Raw genomic sequence first — 25,206 nt, forward strand, 5'->3', positions numbered from 1 at the left:
TCCATCTCACGTGTAAATCCAATGCCGGTATGGAAACCAATTTTCAGATTTTTCGCGGCTATTGAAAAATTAAAATTAATTTTTTTTCTATTTGTTCGGATTTTCGCGACGCAAAATGGTTTCATTTTTCTTAAAATTCGACCGTTCGTCCGATTGTCGATCACAACCCCTTATCGGACAGCTCTTGGACAGGGCTTAAACTTGCAGTACCCTAACGACCTTTTTCAGGGTACCTTGACCTGAGATTCACTCCGATGACGGTTTTTAATGCCTTTTTTCACTAATATCGAACACATTTGGAAATGCTTTTTAACAATTCATCATCCTTGTTTGTCAACGACGTTTCTCAGGTATATTTTTCGCCGGCCCCAAGGATTATTAATTGTTAAAGGTCCAAAAACGTGATTTGTGACATTTGCAAATGTTGGTAATTGCTTAAATTTAATTCGACGGGGAATTTAATTTAATGAAGGGATAATTTTGCAAGAGATCCATGTAATTAAATGCGAAACAGTATTTTAAATCAAAAAACCAAATCTTTGATGGTTTAAATTAATTTACGAAGCAATACTTCATGATATTTTTATTTAGATATAGGCAAAATTCAATTGAAATGCTGTACGACACGCACTCAAATTGATTGAAACTCATTGAAGATGAATTCCACCTCGGAAGACGTACAAGTAAATTATCAATACAAAAAAAAATTAATAATAATTGTGGCATGATTAGAAATTTGATCTAGTGCATGAGAGTAAAGTTTGTCTTTCCAATTTCCGTCGTTTGATTGGTGTTTGTCAAATTATTGCGGCTTCATTTCATTCTCGAGAGTGCATTTCCTGTGCTTCTACTCGAAACCAATTTTCCACAGGTTCTCCAAAATAATAAAAAACGATCGGGGAAGACTAACAATAAGAGATGGCCTAAAATCAATACAAAAACACGAAAAGCTGCCGTTAGATTGCAAGTTTTCTTGAAGAAATTTTATAGTATGCGGCTTGAAGAGTTTAAATTAATATTGAAAAAATAATAATTTAAGACTAACTTATAATAAATAAATTAAATTAAAATTTATATTTAAAATCTGATAAAAAATAATTTTGTTTAAATATTTAAAAATAAAATTTCCTCGTAATTTTGGGGCAAAAAATCCAACCCCCAAAAAATTCCTATTTGAGGCGAAGGCAGAATCAATGAGAAAAAAATACTTTCCCTTTTCTCATCTTCTAAAAAAATAAAGCAACACATTTATTCACGGAGCAAAAGTAAAAAAAAAATAAAAATAAGAAAGTTTCGCTGTGAGAGAGAAGAGGAAAGTTGTAAGGGCGGGCGGCGGCCGGCTGGTGGAGAAAGGGTGAGTTGCGGGCGTTGAGAGTGCTGGCTGAGGGGTTGCGCAGGCCCACGAGGTGGCACCCCTGCCTGCCTGCCTGCCGGGTGGCCGAGGGTGAGCAGTGTCTGTCTGTGTGTGGCGCCGCACGCACGTGTTGCCGTCGCCGCCGCCGCTGCTGCGAACCGTCGACGGACGGTGGTGTTTTTCGCGAGTGCACGGTGTGTCTGTCATGAGTGAGTAAGCATGCTGCAGCCGACTCTGCTACTCGCCGTCGCCCTTCTCCTCAATGGTGAGTGCAAAGTTTGTCTCTCGTCGCTTAACTTGGGCACTAAAATTCCTTTTAGCCACACGTGACAAAAAGCGCGGTGCTCGTTTCGTCTCGTTTCGTCAACGGACAAATAAATGGACACTCGCCGTTGTCTCTTTTTTTATTATTATTAGAGGCGTCGATTTGGTTTACTTTTCTACGAAAGGGAAAGTTTTCGTGCCGATTTAAAGCATAAATATGGGCCATTGAATCTTTTTTAAAATTGTTTAGAAAATTTTATATTAAATTAAGGTGTACTTTAAAATTCAAGTCGAGGATTATCTACAGTCTCTGAGTGAAAAAATACAGTTAAGAATTTAAATAAGTCTTTTTAAAATCAAAAAGGTAATTTGATTTAAAATTTAAGGAATTTAAAAACCTGAAAAATGAAATGTATTTAAAAATTATAAAATCTATATACTCAAATTTGGTTTAATGAACAAAGAAAGAGGGTGGAAACCAGAATTCATGGTGTTTCGTCCTGATTTAGACGCTCAAAAAGACGTCAGACACAAAAATATTATTCACCAATTTAAATTTTGCTAATATTCTAATTGCCAAATCTCGGGTTTGAGCCATCAGAATTACAAAAATTGCACACCATTTTACGCATCTCGACCTCCCCTAGATAGCCGATGGGTTTTTGGGGTGCGAGAACCTTCCCAAAAACCCTAACTCGCCTTTTTCTCCTTCTGCGCTAAAAAGTTGATTTGAGAAATGCAAATAAATTTCTGATTTTTTATATATTTAACTTTTCACCCTCTATTAGGGGTGAAATGGGGTAGTTTCGAGGTAGATTTTTATTAATTTACGAGAGTTGTGAACATTTACTAAGTTTGCCGAAAATGCGAACGGACGCGATTTTTTCGCTACTTTAATGCGCAGGGTGGAAGGGGGATGAGGGTTGATCACCCCCAAAACTCATTAGTTATCTAGTGGAGATTAAGACGAGTTGAATGGTGTGCAGTTTTTGCAATTTGGACAATTAGAACTCGAGATTTGGAGATTTAAATATTGGAAAAAATAACACTTTTTCGATTTTTGCCAACATTGCAATCGCTAAATCCCAGGTTCTAACTGTCAAAATTGTAAAAACTGCATATCATTCAACTCGTCTCAACCTCCCCTATAGACGGCCAAAGGGTTTTGGGGGTGGTCTAACAGCCAACCTATCCCAAAAATCCTTTTCTTACACCTCTGTGGAACCTTTTTTTAAATTCGATAAATTTCGTTTTTCTATTTTTAATCTTTTCACTCTCAATTAGGGGAGAAAGGGGATAGTTTTGGGTAGATTTTTATTAATTTAAGATAGCAATGATCAGTGAATAAATTTGCCGAAAAAGCGGAGTGATGCGATTTTTATCGTTACTTTAATGCATTTGGTGGGACGGGGATGAGGGTTGATCACCCTTAAAACTCTTTGGCTGTCTAGGGAAAATTAAGATTAGTCGAACGGTGTAGAGTTTTTGCAATTCTGATAGTTAAAACCTGAGATTTGGGGATTTCAATATTGCTAAAAAAAAATTGACGATTTTTGATAAAATTGTAATCGCTTAATCTCGGGTTCTAATTGTCATAATTGGCAAAACTGCACACCATTTGACTCATCTCAACTTCCCCTATACAGCCAATGGGTTTAAGGGTTGGTTTGATAGCTCGCCAACCCTTTTTAGACTTTTTTCCACCTCCGTAAAACAATTTAATTGTTAAAAAACCGATGAATTTTTAATTTTTACCTTTTCACTCTCTATAAGGGTTGAAAGGGGGTAGTTTGGGATATACTTCAATAAATTTAAGAAAGGTTTGATCAGTGAATAAATTTGCTGAAAAGAAGCGAAGCGATGTGATTTTTTTCGCTTTTGGCATGCACGGGGTGCAAGGGGATGAGGGTTGATCACCCCCAAAACTTTTTTCTATATAAAAGAGGTTGAAACGAGTCAAACGGTGTGCAGTTTTTGCAATTTGGACAGTTAGAACCCGAGATTTGGTGCTCACAATATTGTCAAAAATGCATTTTTTTCAACAATGTGAATTATTAGTTTTTCCTTTGTTTTAAATTAAAAAATTTGCATCAGTGATCGACTTTAATCCTGCCCCACACATTATTTTGCGTCAGTTAATTAGCACGATGAGATTTGCTATCGAATTATTATTGGACGAATAACGGAGTGCGCATTACATTCGGAATTAGTAATGAACGCATTTCAATTAGTTTGTGTATGTGACGAGACCGCAGAACAGCAGCGGCGGCCAAAACAAAGTCGCAAACCGCCGTCATGAACATGCAGCACGCGCGCCCGACGACAAAATTAAAGTGTTCGATCCGAAGCGCCGCGCGGATTTAGGCCCAAGGCTCTTTAGCAGTTTAATTGGCCCCTGCGGCGCCGCGGATGAGCATTTTTACGCACTTAAAACCGGCTTTAACGCGCGTTTTATGCAGACGATCCAAATTTTAAACTGCCGCCCTAAATGAAAATGTGATGCAGTTGCTTATGGAGCAGGGAATGACTTTTTTATTTGGTTTCATGATTAAAGTTGTGTTTTTAGCAATTTAGAGTGGAATTCATTAAATTTAAAGCCACCAGGGACCGGATTCATGCGATATTTTTTGTTTTTATTTATTTTATAACAGCTGATCAGCCCGGTAATTGGTGAATCGACCGTTAAATGGCACATTAGGCTGATTTAAAATGTAACAAAATATGCGGGAATGAAATTATTAGGTCGGCACGCCCCTTTTTCGACGCTTCTGATTGGCCGCTGGACTGTCTCCTGATTGGTCGCCAATATTTCGACGCCATAGCGACTTCTGACCGGCGGGAAACCAAAAATAGATCGCCACCCGGCTCCCGGTGGGAATTACAACTGCGCAGAAGGTTTTAAATTAGGTCACGCATGCGCAGTGATGAGTTTCGGCTTTCCTGTAAGATTTTAAAGCGATCTGGATCTACTGCGCATGCTTAAGATGCGCACAAATTTACTGCGCACCTTCAAAATGCGCGAATATTCAAACAACTATAAATATCGACGCCATATTGAATTCTGACTGGCGGGAAACTTAAATTTGCATGGATTTTACTATCAGAATATATTTTAATTCAAATTTCCAGCTTAAAATTAATTTTTCGTATTTATTTCTCATTCTAAACGCTTTGTTTACCCTCGAGGAATCGGTTTATCGTGTTTTTCGGCTCTATTTTGGGCTAATTGGCTCAAGTTGTGTGCGTAAATGCGTGAGACACGCGGTGACAAACTAAAAGAGAAGCCCTCGCTCGGACTGTTTGGCTTCCACATTTGACCTGCCATCAGCCGAGCGGCTCAAGAACTTGTAACGATATTATTTGGAAGAAAAAAAGCAGCGAAAGTGTAGGGTTTCGCTTGGTGGCCTGCAGCGGGGAAATATTTTCGTTCCTTCTTCTTCTTCTTCGGTGAAATGGGTGAAATAAGAAAAGAAATGAGAGGAAAGGCAAGTAATCTCCCGATCAAAAAGTTGCCGGATGAGGGAGGCATCCGCCGCGCGCGCGGCGGTTTAATGTATTGAAATGACTTCTCGGAGCTTACTTCTCGATGATATTCCGCTTCCGCACGAATCATAAATAATTCCACGAGAGAGAAAAGTGCCTGCGACGGAGTTTAAAATGAGAATGACGAACGGGGACATTTAAAAAGACGTGCAAAAATTTATGCTCTCTCCGCCGCCGCCGCCGCCTTTTCACGACTTGAAATATCGTGTGTCGCCTGAAATTCCGCAGCCAGCCGCACGCGAGAAAGGAACATATTTGTTTGTTTGTGCGCGAGGCTGCTGCTGCTGCTGCTCCGTTTGCAAATCGAGCGAATTTCGTGTCCTCCCGACGCGAGATGAGAAGCATTGTTTATTGTTTACTGCCGCTCTCACCTAAAGTGAAAATTGGAATTGTTCAGATGGGGAAATTCCAGGTTTGAAGGTTCCCTTGGTCTTAAAAAAATTGTAACTCTTGACTGAATTGAGGTATCACCCTGAAATTTTGACTGCTGAACCTAGTTTTCAATCCTGAACAACTTTTCTATTTACGAAAAATTCGCAGGTTGAAGGTCAAGGTCACATTTTGCAACCTTTTTCCGTAAATTCGAAATTAAGGGATGATAACCCCCTCCGATTTTTTCGGGGTTCACGGCTGAAATGTAGCCCGTGAAATTCTCCACAAGCACACCAAATTTCAAAGGTGTAGTCACTATAGTTTCGCTGCAATTTGAATTTGAAAATTTAAAAAACCTGCTCGAACGCGCATGCGCAGTTCACTTATCGTTCGTTAAGAGTATTATTACTCATTTCATTTGTTTAGAAACGCCAAGAGGGCCTAGAATTGACCTAGGAGGATCGAAATCACTCTTCAGGGTCAGTACCTGACGTGACCCTGAGATTAAAAATTTCAAAATGCTCCAATTTCATCAAACTTGGTGTCTTTTTATAGGTTTTCACCATTTTAAAGCTCAAATTTCAAGTCAAAACTGCCGAATGACAATCCTGAAACCGATTAAAATTTTAATTTATGAAAATAATTATTTTTTTAAATTAAATTACCTTTTAAAATGAACAAAATCTGTAATTATGAAGATTTTTCATCCTTCCATCTGTCTTTTTAGATGAGGAAAAACGAGATTGCGTGCTTGAAATGCTTGGGGCGTCGTGTGAATTTGGAACAAATGGTGGCGCATTCAAAAAAGCATAAAGTTTTCCTGCCATATAACTGACGAGCGGCTCGGCGCGGCGAAAATCGAGACCGAGAGTTGGGGCAGTTGGTGCATCGGGCAGGAAATAAAGAGCGGCGGGCATAAATCGCGCAGCAGCAACTACCGGCCGTCCGTCCGTCCGTGCAGCTTAAGAGAGTGTCCACCAAGTTGGCCGTAAAGTTTGCGTTTGATGATTCCTCTCTCGGCCGAGCGGCAACTTGTCCTTTTCGCCCCGGCTCTCTCTCAAGAAAGAGGCAACTTTGCTCTTAAATTATAATTTCGCCGGAGCCGCAACACAGCCGCCGCGCGCCGCGCGTGCATTGATCCTTGTTTGCGCTCGCGCCGGCCTGCCGGGGTAATTTCGTTAATTACTCTTATGCAAATTGGAAACTTGACCCGGGCTTGGGAGTAATAATTTGAAAGTGCGCCATCGGCAGCGGCGCCAAATGGACAAAGTTGTAATACGCTGCAATAACCACTCGAGAATAAGTGTCTGCCTGCGCCCGAGTCTGACACCTTATCCGCCCTTCTCTTCGCTCCCTCCGTCCTGTTCGAGTGTGTGTGTCGAGAAAAGTGATACGCGCGCGCGTGCATTTCGACTCGAGTGCTTGTTCAAGTGCAGAGCAATTCGCGCTCTGTCACCTTTGATCCGGCTTTAAGTGCTGCTCTTGCTTGGATCGAGTTTAGCGCTAACAATTGACTCTATTCAAATTATACGGCTTAAAATCCTGGAAAATGATTGTTGGCAATGCATGAAATCGTCTCTAAGCCAACATTGAGCTAAAGAACAGTGTAAATTATTGAGAAAAGTAGCTGAAAATGGTGAGGAGTGTCTCCCTTCTTGAAATCCTATTTTATTTCACAACAAAGAAAGGTTTTTATACAGATCTCGACGAGAGGAATCAAATTCTGCCAAGAAAATGTGCTCAAGCGTTGAAAATTTTGGAGAAAATTTAAATTTTGAATATTTATTGTCCGTTGAGGCACCGAAATTTACTAAATGACTCAAATATAAACGACGGCGCCGGCAAAACCATAAAATATGTCCTCAGGTCACGCAACCTGGGGAAGGTCGGTGACAGGCAAGGATGAAAAATCACCGCCGAGTGTCGCCAAATATGCCCGAAAGTTCTGAAAAACATTAAAAATCAGCCTGGGAACGGATCTCAGGGTGGGGTACCCTGAAAAAGGTCGTCAGGGTATCCCAGGTAAAAGCCCAATCAAAGACCTATCCAATGAGGGGTCGTGGTCGACGATCGGATGAACAGTCGAATTTTAATAAAAATCAAACCATTATTTTGACTTTTTTGAAAATTGATAGAAAAAAAATCGCAATAATTCGAAAAATGGTCCGATTTTGGAAAACCACACGTGGGCGGATGCGCCTCACTAAGGGGCACCGACTGGTGCCAGAATAAGTGCCATCCGGCCCACACGGACCCACCTGGGCCCCGAAATCAATAATTTGAAATGTCACAAATCGCGTTTCTTGGCCTTTAAAAATTGGTAGAGTGGAAACCTAAACTTTTTCAGACTTTCCGTAAAATTTTACCTGTCTTCCAACCCCGCCGGCCCACCCCCGCCACCACCGATGCCTCCAAAATTGCGTAATTCCAAAGATTTTTTTATTTTAAAACTCCCCTACGGAATATTTTGAATATTTCCTCTCTAAATTTCACAATATGGATTTTGTTGTTATCAAGAATAAAATTTATATAACAGTACAACCCTTTTATAGAGTTCAAGCAAAGAAGATCAGTGGAAAAAGTTTGTTAATTTCGAGTCAACTAGATATTTAAATACAGAGAAAGATGAATGCATTATAAAAGTTTGCATAAAAGCGAGTTACAACATTAATTTCAATGCTGGCGCTTTCTTGTCAAAATAATAAATTCAAAAGAATGAACTGGCGTAATGGCAAGAAGCTGGAGAGCAAAATGAACTGCGCACACATCCGCGCTTTTCTTATTCTGCAGATAATTATTCAAATCTGGCGCTTGGTCCGAAATGAAATTATCTGATATGGCGCGCGCGCGTCTGAAAGTTTGCAGCGCGCCGTTTGTTTCGCACTCGCTCGCAGCCTGCGCTAATCTTATGCTAATTTGTAATGCCGTGAAATGTGTCAAAAATGCGCGCACGGCTGCCGCGCTTATTCTCCTCTCTTTCTCTCGGCGCGCGGCTGCGAACAAACTTTAAGAACACGCTAACGAGATAAGTTAATTTCCGAGCTGTGCCGGGATGCGCGCGCGATGACGGCAAAATTGGCCGGGAAAACAAATTCGAGGATCGCGAGAGGAAGCGTGTAAGGGGATTATCCGCAAGTGAGATTAAATTATCCCTTTAAAGAGGAAGTTAATGCCCTAATGGATCAATTTTTTGATATACTTCTGACCAAGAGTGGCTTAAAATCCAATTTATTCGAATTTTACCGGTTGCGGTTACGCCCTCTATTTTGCAAAGGAAATTAACTGCTTGGTTGATTGAGTCCCCCAATGCGATAAATTTTATTTTTTATATTTTTAATCCATTCACTCTCTTTAAGGGGTAAAAGGGGTAGTTTAGGGTAGATTTTTGCTAATTTAAGAGAGGTGTGAACAGAGAATAAATTCGCCGAGAAATCCAAGCGACGCGATTTTTTTCGCTATTTCAATCCGCGGGGTGGAAGGGGGATGAGGGTTTGTCACCCCCAAAACAATTTGGCTATCTAGTAGAAATTGAGACGAGTCGAAAGGTGTGCAGTCTTTGTAATTTTGACAGTTAAAACCCGAGATTTAGTGCTCACAATATTGGGAAAAATTGCCAAAATTCAACTATCGACGATTTTTGCCAAAATTGCCATCGTTTAATCTCAGATTATCATTGCCAGAATTGCAAAAACTGCATATCAATCGACTTCGTTTAATCTTCCCTAGATATCCAAAGGGTTCTAGGGGTGACTAATAGTCAACCAACCCCCATTAGCCTCTCGTTTAACTGGGTAAAAACCAATTTTGGTAAAAATTGCGAAGACATTTTTTTTTTAATTTTTCACCTTTTGAATCTCAATTAAGGGTTGAAAGGGGTAGTTTTGGGTAGATTTCTATAAATTTAAGAAAGGAATAATCAGTGAATAAATTTGCCGAGAAATCCAAGCGACGCGATTTTTTCGCTATTTCAATGCGCGGGGTGGAAGGGGGATGAGGGTTGGTCACCCCCAAAACAATTTGGCTCTCTAGTGGAGATTGAGACGAGTCGAATGGTGTGTAGTTTTTGCAATTCTGGCTGTTAGAACTTGAGATTTGGTGCTCACAATATTGGTAAAAATTAAAATTTCGCGATTTTTGCTTAAATTATAATCGCATAATTTCGGGTGGAATCTTTTCCGGGGTGAGAAAAATTATGAAATTTTAAATGTGAGAAGATGAAAAATAGTTTTTTAAGTCTAAAAATTTATTATTTTAAAAAATAGCATATTTATTTTGGTCTGATTAAAATTTCCTTGATGACAGTAGCGGCAAAAACTGATTAAATTTCCATTTTTTTCCTACTGAACAAATTTTTCTCTAATTCTCGTACAAAATTCGTTTAAAAATTTCAACTGGCCGTTAGAGAACCCAAAATATTTTTGGTAAAAATCAAAATACCCAAAATTAAGTTCATTTTTTAAACCGGCGAGAGAGGATCTTTTTAGGGCGTGCCAAATTGATACACTCCGCAAGCAAATATCGGTTTCGATAACATTTAAACTTTGATAGCTTCATCAACGGTTTGTTTGCCCCTTTGGGGATAATTTCGCTGTCGGAGCGGACTGGCCGGCCGGCCGGCCCCTCCCTGCTGGCAACCTCAATAATTCCGCTCTCGCACACCCAGTATATGGACACAACGCCTGCCAAATTCACTAATTGCGCCGCCGGACAACAGATGATGAAATACACGCTCCGCCAAACATAGCTAGAGAGATAGGGAGAGAGAGAGGGAGAGCGGCGGGTGCAAACCCAATTCACACCGGCCGGATGTTCGACACAATTTCAGCCAGGATTTGCTTCAAATAAAAAAGAATCAATTTCAACATTTTTCGCATAATTATGAGCCTTTTTGGCGCACTTCAGGGTGTTTCCTGAGCAACCTGATGCCTTCCAAAGGGTCGAATTGCACATATTCTGAAAGATCTTAACTTGGTCTTTAGAATGATGTGCAGATCTTTCAATTGGAACAAATACAGAGCCCGTCAGGTGTCGTTAAAGTGGCCATAAAATGGGATTTGTTTGATTTCCATTTCCATCGTTCGAAGGCTACCCTGAGACCAGGGTTTGATTTTTAATCTGTTTTAATGGTCTCGTTTAGCCTCAGGGATGATTCCGAGCATATTGCAAGGGTAAAAATTAATTTATTTTGTGATTTTGATTTTTTAATTTTTTACTTGAACTCAAAAATACCTTTTTTTCAACCTTTGACTCTTTGTTTCTCAAAACCTGAAAGTGTCAGTGTCCTGAAAATTTCTAGGCATGTTACACATACTCAGGGCAACATTTTATTCCATTTTAAGCACAAATTGAACCTTAAGTTTTTGAGATTTTCAAAAATAAAAAATTTAGCAAAAATTACTGAAATTTCAAAAATTCCAGGAATTTTAATTAAAATATAAAGGTTGTTAGCCATCTAATTAGGCATCTTTTGGTACTAATTTTTATGTTCTAAACTCAGTAGTGCTCGGTAAACTACCAGAGAATTAAAATTTCTCAGCAAAACGCAGTAAAAAGCTCCAACAATTGTTTCGCATCTCATTATTGTGTCAGCCGTGATGCAGTCTTAAATAACATTTCCTCACAATTAATTTAATACCCATCGGCGCTGTACGCTTCTTTTGTGTCGTCATGCAACAACAACAAATGCAATTAAACCAGACGCATGCAACAATTATTGCAATTCAAACACATTTCCTCTCTTGTTTATTCTAAAATGCAATTACCGTCGAATTGCGCGACGAATGAATCGATTTGAGTCTGGTGATGGAGCTGCTCGTCGTGTTATTTATCTTGTTGTCTCGTTAGCGGCGTTTTTGAGTGCTGCACGCGTCACCAGGCGCGGCCGACAATGAAAAATGGCGAAGGCGCGCCCGCAAGAAACTGATTTTAAAGTATAAACTGCCGCGGCAACGCTTTGACGCGCGCACGCCGAACTTATGAGCTCGCGAATATTGCAGCTTTTTATTCCATTCGTCTTTTTCGCATGTGTTGCCGCTCGCGCAGTTCCCACACCCCCACCTCTCCCACTGCATGCTTGAATTAATTTCAAAAAGGGGATTTTTTCATATTTTCCACATCGCATTAAAAAATGCTACAGATCAAAGGGCAAAAAATGAGTTTTTTGTTATTAATTTTGTTCAATCCATAATCCATGTCGTTCTAAAGCGTGTTGCGCATTTTATTCGCTGGTCAGATTTAGGCAAAATGGCGATTCGACCGTTAGATGGCACATCAGGCCGATGGAAACGTAACAAAATACGCGGGAATGAAATTATTTGGTTGGCACGCCTCTTTTTCGACGCTTCTGATTGGCCAACTGGATTTGCCGCCATTATTTCGACGCTATTTTTACTTCAGACCGGCGGGAAACCAACACAATTCGTAACCCGGCCCCCGGTGGGAATTACGACTGCGCAGAAGGTTTTAATTTGAGTCACACATGCGCAGTGATGAGTTTCAGCTTCCCTGTGAGATGTAAAAGCGATCTAAACATACTGCGCATGCATAAGATGCGCACACGTCTACTGCGCAGCTTCAACAGGGGGCGAATATTCAAACAATTATAAATTTTGACGCCATTTTGACTTCTGACGCGCGCATTTTAAAAAATCGCACTCCGTTAGACTCGTCTCAACCTCCCCTAGATAGCCAAACTAGTCTAAGGGTGCCAACCCTCCAACCCCTTTTTTGCACCCCCAAAAAACGTAAAAATTAACAATTTTTTACATTTTTTGCACCTCTCTACGAAATTATTTTTAATTTTAACCCCCCTGAATCTACTTTAGCACATCTTGGAACGTGATTATGCCGGTCTCTGTTAGAAAAAACACTTGATTCATCTCAACTCGACCAAAAAAGTCCTAAAAAACGAAATATCAAGGTGTCCTCCTTGCTCAAGCACAATAATTGGCCCTTGAAAGGAAAACCTTGATGTCAGAAGAGCCGGAGCAAAAAAAAAAATGATGACCTTTGATGCAATTTCCAGCGTGTTAATAATGCTTTGAAGCCGCAAGTTAGTGCGATAGTCGGCTATAAAACTAATCTGCTCTGGCCGGGGTTTATCCGGCCGGCCGCGCGTTCTCGTTCTGGCCGAAAGCAATTAACGCGCGCGGCGACCGGTCGCAAGCCTAAGATATGAAATTAACACCCAGCAATGCTCACAGACCAGAAAACTGGGTCGCGGAAATGGAGAGGCGTATAATAACCACTATTTACATGAAGCAGGCCCGTTTTAATCCGATAGAAAGTTAGGCGATGGGTTTTATTTACAGCAGGGTCAACAATTAAGAGCATTTTGCATTGTTGATAGTAGCGATTACCCGATAAATCGACGCGTGGCAACACGCAATGGTGTGTATTCAAGTTAGAACCTTGATCCGGCCCATAGGGGAATTTAAAAATAAAATAAATCCTTCAATTTTAAAATAGCGGAGATTTTGAGGGCATCGGTGGCGGCGGGGGTGGGCCAATGGGGGTATAAAAAGAGCTTAATAGACGTAAAATGTTACGGCGAGTCTGAAAAATTTTAGTTTTTTATTCTGCAACACATAGCAGTTGAGTTATGAATTTTTAAAATCCGGAAAATGCGATTTGTGACATTTCAAACTATTGATTTCGGGGCCCAGGCGGGGCCCAATTGGCCGGATGGCGCTTATTCTGGCACCAGTCGATGCCCCTTGGTGGGATGCGTCCGCCCATGTGCAGTTTCCAAAATCGGATCATTTTTCGAATTTTTACGAATTTGTTTCTTCTAATATTTTGAAAAAGTCGAAAATTTCAGAAAATGGTTTTATTTTTATTAAAATTCGGCCGTTTGTCCGATCGTTGACCACGAACCCTCATCGGATAGGTCTTAGATGGGGCTTTGACCTGCAGTACCCTAATGACCTTTTTCAGGGTGCCCCGACCTGAGATTTGCTCCGTGGCCAGTTTTTAATGTTTTTTTCAGTAATTTCGAGCACATTTGGGGATTTTTATGCTTGCCTGTTACCAACCTTCCTCAGGCTGCGTGACCTTTGGACCATATTTTGCGGTTTTGCCAGCGCCATCACTTAAGTTAAGATAGATTTTCGAGTTTAGCTGAAAACTTAACTCAAATATAAACCTCAGCAGACGTTCACTGTTTGCCCCAACATGCGAGACCACGGCAAATTTGGCCGCGAGTGTAATTATTCATTCGTCTACACAAACGCAAACTCTCCCGGACCAGCAGCACAGAGGCTGAGCTCAGCACTCACATCAGCGAATCGGCTTTTCCGGATAAATAATTCCAAGGTGCGCGCCTGCTGTAGCTGTACAGCACAATCTGGAAAGCAAACAAACACGCACGTCGGAAATAATTGTATTCCGTTTTGGAAGTCGGCGGCGCAGCGGCGAATTAATTCCGGGCACTGACTGCGAAGCCACGCAGACGCGCGCAATTGGCAAACAAGCGATGAATCTAAACATTCCTCTGGGAAAATCGTTCGCTGACTGAGTGAAATAGTCAGAGCAGCAGCAGCAGCAGCAGTGCGCTAATAAACAGCTTATCGTGTTTGACTAGGTGCAAATGACTGGCTTGCGTGCGTGTGCACCGGTAATTGGACACATACGCCCGCGCGTACGTGAAAGGCATAACTAGTGTTTGTTGCACGCAAATTGAATCTGCATTCGACCCACGTGCACGCAAATATTGGTCAAAATTCGCGAATTTATCCAACGCCGAGAATTCTGAGGCTGGACTCTTTAATTTTTTGATTGGGTTTTAAAATTCAATAAATTACTGGGCGTCCGATAAATTGATTTTAAAATTTAGAGAAAATTTCAGATTTTTTAGATCTTCCATTAAAAGCTGATTTTTAGCTTCTCGAAAATTAAGAAATGAAAAATAAAATTTCTGCCCAAATGCGACGAGTTGTTAGATGTCAGGCGTATTACTGCGGACCGAATTCCAAACATATAACAGTCTGGCTTGTTTGTAATACATTTAGTTTGTAATTTAAAGCAAGCACTTACTGTCCTTTTTGTTCCTTTAATAAATATTTTTATCTAAAAATTATGTTTGGCAATTAAAATTTGTGAACTGAATTAAATACTAAAATTTCCCTATCTACACAACAAGAATATTTGTATTGCCTAATTTTTATTTCTATTTTTTTCCGCCTCGAAATACCATGAATATTCTACTGGTGAACTTGAAAATATTTCAACTTTCTGCACCCGTACTTCAGTTAAAATCATTAAAGACCATCTTTGACGAAGTTTCTGAGCCCACCGATCGATTCCTGAGGGTCGAATTAGGTAAAATTGATATTTTTCCCGGCCAAAAAGTCCAGCATGACGTGTGAACTTTTTTCCCGCCAAAACAATTTGAATGCGAGAACTGCGCATGCGTCAGAGCTGGTTTGAGCACTTGTAGGGATACCACCTTTACGAATGACTTCTTTGTCAGACCCTGACAGCTCTGACGCATGCGCACTTCTCATATTCAAATTTTTTCGGCGGGAAAAAACGGTTCTTACGTCGCGCTGCACTTTTTTACGGAAAAACCCAATATTATACCTAATTCTACCCTCAGGAATCGATTGGTGTACTCAGAAATTTCGTCAAAGACGGTATTGAACTAAAAAATCAGTAAATGTGGGCGTGGTTCATAGGAACTTTTAAGAAGGAGGCGTGGCACGTGTTGCAAAGCTCGGTATAATCGTGAAATTGTGAGAAAAATCAATGGAATTATGGAATGGAGGGCGTGGTTCTCCAGAGAACGGAAAAGGAGGCGTGGCACGAAAAAAATTTAGCGATTTTACTGAGAGAACTCGTTGGGAATCTCGAATTGGGGGCGTGAATTTTAGGAAAATTACAAAAGAAGGTTTGGAACGTGTCACATAGAGCGAGAAAATAAAAACAAACTCGGAAAATTTCGATATGGGGGCGTGGTTCTCCGGGAAATTTAAATTTGAGGCTTAGCATGCGTTGGAAAGTGCGGGAAATCCGTAAAAATTTTCAATTTTACTAAAAAATCGCGGGAATTTTGAAATGAAGGCTTGTTTACCAGGAATTTTAATGAAGGGGGCGTGGCAAGTGTCGTACAGCGCAGGAAAATCGTAAAATTGGCATTTTTACAGCATCTTTGAATAAATTAAACCTCAAGAATCGATTGGTGTGCTCAGAATCTTCGTCAAAGACGGTGTTTAAATTGAAAAAATTAAAAAAAAATCCTCATAAAATGCACTTGAAATAGATTAGGTTTGTTATCTCATCTGTCTGTTACGCGAAAGAGAAACTTTATTTTACATCCAGGGTGTGCTCAAGAATATTAGCCTAGGAGTGGAGTCTTTTATCCGCTCGCAAAACTATATAAAGATGGTTTACATGGCGGCGAAAGTGTTTGTTAACGGCAGCTAGCAGTGTGTATTACATAATGCACAAACACACGACGCGTTGCTGCTGGCTGCGAGAGAAATTTAATAAGGCGGCAGGCGCGTCTCGCAGAAACTAGACGAAATTTTCCCTTCTCTTTTCTCTTCCCTTCTCGCTGGCTGTAGTGAAGCTTATTTTGCACTCTCCATATTTATATTTCAGAGAAGAAAGAGGAATGCGCGAGCATATTCTTCTGCCGAAATAAACTATCCGCGCGCCGAGTTTGTTACTCAATTTGAAAATTACCCAGGCGTGTTGGTTGGTTTGTTCCAAATCTTTTCTTGGCCAAACTTCCTCGCGCAAAGTTTATGGGCGTGTGTTAATAAAAAGTGGCCGAGACTGGGGTAATAATTTTCAATTAAGAGGCCCGCTCACGTTCTAATTCGCAGAAAGAGAGAAAGAAAGTTTGGGAATTTCACCGCTTATCACTCTCGCCGTTTTATTGATCACGCCGTGAATCCAAAATTAATGGTCAGGGATGCGAACTTTGGACTCGTTCTCAGCCTCAAACCGTTGTATAAAGTGGCCCAAATAACAATTTTTCGAATTTAACCGGTTACGCCCTCTTATTTGTTCGAAGGAAATTAATTAATTGCTTCTGGGGTGAGAAAAATTATGAAAATTTAATTGCGAGAAGATAAAAAATAGTTCTTTTGATTCTTGAGAGTTATTTTTGTTTTTTCTAAAATTGCAGATTTTCGAAAGGGTTGTGCGTTTGGCCTGATTAAAATTCAGCAGTTGATAGTAGCGTAAAAAACAGCCTAAATTCAGAAAGCTGATTAAATTTCCAGTTTTTTTTCCTATTTAGAAAATATTTCGCACAAAATCCGTCTGAAAATTTCAACTGGCCGTTAGAGATCCTTTTAATTAGTTAGGAAACTTCAAAGTTAAAAGCTTTCAGGCGGAGGTCAGCTGGACGCACTAATTACTAATTTCCATGCTAATTAAATTTATACTTTTTCTTCCCTTTGAAAAGAAAAAAGAAGACATTAAAAATTAATCCCATCCGCAGTGCTTTTCGCAAAAGGAAAATTGACAAGCTGTCTGCTGTCAGGCTCTCTTGTTGAGTCATTTCGACGCACATTAGAGACACGTTAAGTCTTCCGAGATTCGAGATTCGACGCAAAAGCAGCACCACTTTTGGACGAGAAGGAGCCGAGCCCTGAATCATTGATGAAGGGAGGCTGCGTAAATATTTAATTAAATATCATCGGCAGCTCTTCGCGTGTCGACATTTATTTCTATCAGCGCTTCTCGAAATGCCAGCCAGATAAACTGCGCTCGCTCGCTCCACTTGGCCTTTCTCGGCGGCAGGCAAGAAGTGTCTGCCGATCGAACTAATTAATTCAGTTGTAGCCTTTGGCATCGCCTTCCTCTCCACCTCCTCCGCAGAGACTGCCTGCTCAAAAGACGCGCACACACACAGAAAGCGACCAGCTTTATTTTCTCTCCAGCCGAGCGGAATTCCATTACAAGGGTTCGGATTTAAAGAGGGAGGAAAATCGTGGAATAGAATAAGATTAAATCAGGAAAATAGATTCATCACAATTAATGTTTTTGTTGTCATTTCTTTACAAACAGCTGATTAGCCTTGTAATTGTCGAATCGACCGTTAGATGGCACGTCAGGCTGAGGGAAATGTAACAAAAAACGCGGGAATGAAATTATTAGGTCGGCACACCCCTTTTTCGACGCTTCTGATTGGCCGCTGGACTGTCTCCTTTAATTTCGACACCATTTTTATTTCTGACCAGCGGGAAACCAACACAGATCGCAACCCGGACCCCGGTGGGAATTGCGACTGCGCAGAAGGTTTCAATTTGGATAACGCATGCGCAGTGATGTGTTTCAGCATCCCTGTGAGATTAAGAATCGATCTAAACATACTGCGCAGGCTTAAGATGCGCACAAATTTACTGCGCAGCTTCAAAATGTGCGAACTTTAAATTTCAACGCCATATTGACTTCTGACACGCGGGAAAATTAATCATGCAACTATAAAAAATAAAAGAAAAATGGATTTGTCAATGAAATTTTTTTAGAAAAAATAAATGAATTAAAATAAATGAATTCATCTGAATTTCCCAGCCCCCAACTCTTAGAAATGCTCGATTCAATATTGAAAAGGCCTATCTCTCTTGCTTGCTTGCTTGCTTTATTAGCTCTCCGCTACGAGAGGGAATGTTTAAGAGCGAGGACATAAATTCACAAAAGGACAACAAGAAAAAATGCAAATGGAATGAAAAGTTGAAACATACGTCGAGTGCCGGAGGGCTCTGAGCAGCGCGCAATTAAGTCTTGCGCCGAGAAATTAATTTTAATGAGGAATCTCGGGGCATATAGCGATAGCGCGGCGTCGAAGCATTTGAAACATTTTAATGAAATTCATCGCGGGCGGGGCCGACTGTCTGGGGAATGACTGTCATTTAAATTAGAAAATTAAAATTTATGCCAAGGATTACGGATGATGAATGCAAAGGCATCGGGGAATTTCGCTGCCGCCCGGCTCGCTCGTCGTAACTCATATTCACCCGGTCGGTCGCAGCGAAAATAATAATGCAGGTCGCACCCCAACAAAGTGTCGACTCAACAACAGACGCATTAAAGGCGAAGGATATTTTTAAAATTGCCGATTAAAATAAAAACACGTTGGGAACCTTTGAAAAATGCATTTTATAAGGGTTGAAAAGGGGTTGAACACCCTTAAACTGACGAATCAATATTTTGCAAATCTTATTTTAAAAGAAAAACATTTTCGGCTGATTTAATTTGACTGATTTTACTCAATAACGAAAGTTTGCGCTGCTTTGTACAAAAATAATTTGATTTCACCCTGTGCCGCGCTCCCTTAATTCTCATTCGTTGAGAAACATATTTTATTACAAAACTTTTTTATTAACTCTGGTTCAATTAAGCCGCGAGGCGTGTCTCTCGTCTCTCTTTTGATCACTCTGCTGAACATTTTTAATTGCCTTTCGAGCAAAAGGCCAGCGACTTGCTTTGTCCTGGTTGCTTTTCGCGAAATTTCGCAAGTTATTCTTGTTTACCGCGGGCAGCAAGCACGAAAAATGTACGAGAGATCAAAGCAAGTTCGACGATATTTGTCGTCAAACAAAAGCCGAGACTCAATTTGCGGCGGTCGGCAAAAAGTTGTCCTTTGAGCTGCGCGACGACCGACGACCGGCGTCTCGTTCTCGCCGCTCTCAGCATGCAGATTTCCAGCTTGACGTCCGCCGCGAAACAAAAGCAGCGTGCATAAATTGATGCGAAACAGAGGCTCGACGTGACGTTAATGGTCTCTCTTCCGCTACAACATGTGAACATGCTGCTGCAAAGCTCCTTTCCAGAAGCCAAAATGGTGAATTAGAAGGCATCGTCAAGGGCTTCATAATTTACTTGCAGATATTTTTCAGAGGGGAACCCCACTTTCTTTAGAAATTACACTTAGAAACTTGAAAAATAATTTTTCGTGTATTTTCAAGTTTTAGCAACTCCAAATCTCGGGTTTTAACCATCAGATTGGCAAAAACTACCCACCATTAGACTCATCTCAACCTCCTCTGACCAGCTAAAGGGTGTAAGGGGTGTTTACCCTCAACCCCAAATTGCTACAATAATTTTAAAACTGAGGAAAATGCTTTAAAATACATTTTTTGTATTCAAATTTTAGCATGGGGTTGAAAGGGGTGGATAGTTATCAACCCCTAAACTCTTTAGCTAGTCAGAGTAGATTGAGAGGTCTCTAACGGTGGGTAGTTTTTGCAATTCTGATGGTTTTAATTCGAGATATGGAGTTCGCAAAATTCGAAAAAGTCGAAAAATTCGTGATTTCGTGTTTTGCCAACATTTAAAATTCCAAATCTCGGGTTCTAATAATCAGAATTTCAAAAACTAACCACTGTTAGATTCTTCGTGACCTCCTCTGAGTAGCTGAAGTGTTTAGGGGTGCGTACCCTCCACCCCTTAATTAATATAAAGGCCAACCCCCATGAAAAAGTGAAATTCCTTTAGAACAATGAATTTTTTATTATTTTGCATCGCAGGGGAGTAGAAAGGGGTGGAGGGTAAGGAACCTGAGCACTTTAGCTGGTTAGGGGAGGTCAAGACGAGTGCAACGATGGGTAGTTTTTGCAATTCTAACAGTTTGAACCTGAGATTTAGAGATTGCAATGTATGAAAAACACGAATTTTCGTTTTCTAAATTTTTGCAACTCCAAATCTCGGGTTCTAACCGTCAGAATTGGAAAAACTACCCATCGTTGGACTTGTTTAAACCTCCCCTGTCCAGCTAAAGGGTTTATTTCTTAAAAACAACCCCTTTGAAAATTTTAAGGAGATTTTTATTTTTTTTCTAATTTAAACTTATCAGGGGGTTGAAATGAATGGGGTTAAGCACCCTTTATCCCTTTAGCTGTTTAGGTTAGGTTGAGAAGAGTCAAACGATGGGTAATTTTTGCAATTCTGATAGTTAAAACCTGAGATTTGGAGTTTCAAAAATCTGCAAAACACGAAAAAGATTAAATTCGCCGACCCCGTTCGCATGAATTTTTCATGTGTTTGCATACTCATATTTGCATCGTGCAGCGCGATAAAACGCGAGCAGAGATGCGGCTGCTGGACCAGAGGGCATTGCGTTTATCCGACGCGCAAAAACGTTTGATGATAAGCTCCACACACACACACACACACACACACGCTTCGTGCTGCAGGCTTCGGCAAACATGCATAATAGTGTTTTTCCCCGTGAAATTGTTACAAGATGATGCGGTAATTAATTTAACTGAAATGAATATTATATGTATGGTTTCTGCAGAGGAGTAATCGCGCATGTAAGCAGCCCAGAACGTGAGGAAGCCGCACAGGCGAAAGTTTCCGAATGTACAAGCGCGGTCAACCGTGATAAGCTTCATACCGCGTGCACTGTGCCAAAACTCTATGTATATTTGGTCGTAAGGGGGAATTTGCTTCAATTCGTAGAGGTTTGAGGGGTTTTTTCGCAATATTAAATGGCAACAATTAAAAATTATTCTTAAGAATTCAAGAGTAAGAGGAACTTTTCAGTTTTAAAATTATTTAAAAACGTCTGAAAATTAAATAATTATAAAATGCAGAAAATTAACCAATATAATTAATTTTAAAAATGAATCTAGACATTTTGTATTATGTTTCACTTCCGAAAAACCATTTAGAAATTAATTATTAAGGTCATCTCGTTTAAGCTTTTCCGCTTTGACTGCAGATTGGAGAAGTGTGCGTCAGATTAATCGGATTCGATTATAACTAAACGCAAAACCAAAATAGGACTTAACCGACCGCACCGCGCGCGCGGCTGCTTTATTCATCGGCACGGATTGGCTGCGAAAAGCGGCTCAGAATCGGCGACCCCGCACTGCACGCCATTCCGTTCGCATGATGAATTAGATGCTATCTGCTCATCGTGTGTGATACGATTCTGACAACGAGCATTGCGGCAACACACACGCTGCCTAAAATATATATGCATGCGGCTCACTCCGATGTTTACAGCTCGTTATTTTCTGCATTCATCACGCGCGTGATCAATATAAACGCACTGCACAAACACACAAACAAACACACGGCGAAATGATAAATAGATCGGTCTGTTTTACACTTTTTTTCATAAGTAAAAAATGGATTTTTGAGTGAAGTGGAATGACGGTGATTAAATTAACTTAATTTTTAGTATTTTAATTCTTCCCGAAAATTTCTAAAGTAAATTTTCAGACGAATTTTGTGCGAAAATGGTAAATTTGAGAAAAATTTGTTAAATAGGAAAGAAACTGGAAATTTAATCAGCTTTCCGAATTTAGGCAGTTTTTGACGATACTATCAGCTGCTGAATTTTAATCAGGCCAAACACACGCCCCTTTCGAAAATCTGTAATTTTTGAAAATATAAAAAAATAACTTTCAAGACTCAAAAGTACTTCTTTTTATCTTCTCAAAATTAAATTTTAATAATTTTCCTCCCCCCGGAAGCAATTAATTAATATTTTTTGCTCAAAAGCTCAAATTTCCCAGCTAACCCCTAATCGTGGCCTCCATATTTTTTATTTTCAATCGATATAGAACGCACTCGTGCAGTTGCAAAAGAAAGTTTTGCCGCCCCCGCAGAGATTTAACTTTTGCAAGTGCTAGCGAAATAATTTTCAATTACACGCCTGGCTCGCTTATTCAGCGCCGTTAATTCCGTGAATTATTTTGTTTCTCAGTCAGTCAGTGGCGCGCGCGAGAGCAAAGTTGGCTAGTAAATAAATTTGCATCGCCGAGTTGAAATAACTAACTAACTCTTGCCTTTGCAAGGTAAATTCGCGCTTAACCGGCGCGCGTCTTTTATTTAATTAAAGTTGCCTCGTAAAGTTGGCGCGCTGCATAAATTGAGCCAGCGAACAGCCCGTGCAACGCCGCGCGCGCGCGGACACATGAAAGCTTTCTAATCATAATTTCTTTCCGCTAGAGCTGCTGATTGTGAGAGAGAGAGAGAGGGCGTTATCTTTTATTGCGGACATAGAAAGATGCCTTTCTGCCCCCGCAACCAATCGGCTATTTGGCGTGGATAAACTATATAAACTCACACTCTATTTGTTCGTTTTATATGCGGATGGGAAGTAGTTTCTTAAAGACGAAATGCCCGTAAAACCTGATTTGCTGTAATAACAGAGATAAAATTAGTATAAGACACCAAAATAGGACAATTTTGCGTGTTTCATGAGAAAATTTTGATTTTATCAACGCTTAGGTACATTTCTTTGCGTTCTGTGTTGATTCCCGCGTGTCAGAAGTCAAAATGGTGTCGAAATTTATAATTGTTTGAATATTCGCTCCCTTTTGAAGCTGCGCAGTAGACTTGTGCGCATCTGAAGCATGCGCAGTATGTTCAAATCGCTTATAAATCTCACAGGGAGACTGAAACTCATCACTGCGCATGCGTGACCCGAATCAAAACCTTCTGCGCAGTCGTAATTCCCACCGGGGGCTGGGTTGCGATCTGTGTTGGTTTCCCGCCAGTATAGTCGGCCAATCAGAAGTGTCGAAAAAGAGGCGTGCCGACCTAATAATTTCATTCCCGCGCATTTTGCTACATTTTCCTCAGCCTGACGTGCCATCTAACGGCCGATTCGCCAATTCCCGAGCTAATCAGCTGTTAATAACAACAAAAACATTCATTGTGATGAATATTTGCAATCAAAGACCACATTCAAAGACTATTGATTCTTGCTTTACAACTTTCGCAACAATCAGCAGATGTCGATGGGCGGAATGAGCCGGATCTGGGTCCATTTTATTAATCCGCCCACCTACTGGCACGAACCCCATCAATGCAACGCGCATCCCCCAATAATTTATTCCGCTTTTTTGGCAGAAAGATTTTCGTTCTTTCTTTCTTTCTTCCAGTCGGGCAGGAGCCAGTGGAGCTTGCCGGGAGTTTATCCTCGCTCGCATTCCTCCCTCTCTTTGGGGTTAAATAACAAACAAGCGTTCGATCTCTCTGTGGACTGGACTGCGTCGTATAAGGGCGAAAATCAGGATTCCGACCGATCGCAAGGACGCAGCGCAGCGATAATATTAGCCATTCAGCATTCCTGTCCGCCATTATGACGTCGGCCACAGGGAAAAAGATTCTTTTTTACCGCCTAGATGCGATAGAGAGAAAGAAAGAATTCCGCACTGACCTTCTTTCTGCGCGCAGCACAAACTTTTCGACATGCGAAAGAAAGAAATGAAGGAAGGAAGGAAGCTGCGAATACAGCAGAAAAATTGATTTAGCGTCCCACAATATTTTTTGTTTCCGAGAAAAAGTGGTTATAATTGAGGGGTTTCCAGTAAAAATTAGATAATGTCCAGAAGAAATGCTACAAAAGTGCGAATTAAAAAAATTGTTTAACGTGGAAGATACGGTATATACTTATTTAAAATGTGATTAGTCAAAACATGGTGTCAAATTTCCAAATTCCAGATTTAAAAGAACAAAAATTGACGGTTTAAAATTTTCACTTTTTGACTCCGGGGATGAAATTATGGCCTTCTGGGGGTGAGGGGTTAGGGGTGAGCACCCTTAAAACTACTTAGCTCACTAGGGGAGGTCAAGCCAAGTCGAACGGTATGCAGTTTTTGCATTTCTAACTGTTAGAACTCGAGATTTGGCGCTCACAATATTTGCAAAAATTGTAAATTCTGCAATTTTTTTTAATATTCAACAATTAATTTCTCAAAAACAGAGCCAAGCTCCACCTTGAAATTTTCACACAAGGTCACACGTACCCTGATACATCTTTTTAGGGTGGTTTTGGATTTTTAAAATATGGTTATGGTTTTAAAATCCCTAAAAACACCCGGAAATTACCGAAATGGTTCCTTTGTGACCTTTGACCTTGACCGATGACCTCACATAGGATGTTCTTTCGATCGGGCTCGACGAGAAAAGTTCAACGCACACCTTAATTTTTAAATTGGACCAACTCATAATGAGTTTTCCTCAAATTTCCGGTAAAACTGTCCTGTGTCTCGTGATTTTCGCTTTTTTTTAAAAAAGAACATCAATTAAATTTCAAAATTAAACATCAATTTTGGAGCAGAAAATAAATTAAATGCAGAAATTACTTCCTTTCTGAGAAAAGAGACAAAACAGTAATTTGTCTACGAGCCTGGCGGCCTTTTGCCGGCAGCAAAAAACTGTTTTACGGCCAGAAGAGAACAGGGCTTGCCCATTAGAATAATGTCGCCGTAAAATTTCACGCCGGGTGTAATTAAATTGGAAAAATCACAAAACAAGCGAGCTAATTGAAAATTTCGCGCCGCATGGGTTGGTGAGCAGGAAAAAAAAACAAAATTCGCGTTGGCGGCGGCGACTCGATTTTATGGGTCGTCAACGGGCTTTTATACTAGTTTCGGGCTGGCCAGCCGCAGCCAGTGTAGCGCTTTGCTAGTTTTATTATGGTGCCCGCCAGCTGCTAAACTTTGGCTCGACTGCATCAATTTCGCGAGGCCAGAAAACTTGGCGTGTGTGCGTCGCACTGAATGACAATTTGCGCGAATTTCGCAGACGCGAGCCTCGTTGCAAGATTTGTCGCCGCGCCGCAAGCTCGCAAGTTCTGTACGTGAGCGGCGAAAATCGCTGCAAAAGAATAATATAATAATATATAAAATGAACTTTTGCTTCAAATTGGGAAACTTTTGCTGCTTGTCTTTCTTTGGACGAAAATAAAATTAATAAAA

General features: G+C 40.5%; 1 protein-coding gene across 1 annotated transcript in view; it reads left to right on the plus strand.

Moving 5' to 3' along the window:
• The first annotated feature begins 1,472 nt into the window (after positions 1-1,472).
• The window catches only part of LOC135946710 (uncharacterized), a 244,670-nt gene continuing 220,936 nt past the window's right edge, over positions 1,473-25,206 (plus strand). The window contains exon 1 of the mRNA XM_065495035.1: positions 1,473-1,619. Within this exon, the coding sequence (XP_065351107.1) occupies positions 1,574-1,619 (46 nt within the window). The 5' untranslated portion in view covers positions 1,473-1,573. The remainder of the gene's footprint in view (positions 1,620-25,206) is intronic.

The sequence above is a fragment of the Cloeon dipterum genome, chromosome X (genome assembly GCF_949628265.1).
Source record: "Cloeon dipterum chromosome X, ieCloDipt1.1, whole genome shotgun sequence".
NCBI classification, from domain to species: domain Eukaryota; kingdom Metazoa; phylum Arthropoda; class Insecta; order Ephemeroptera; family Baetidae; genus Cloeon; species Cloeon dipterum.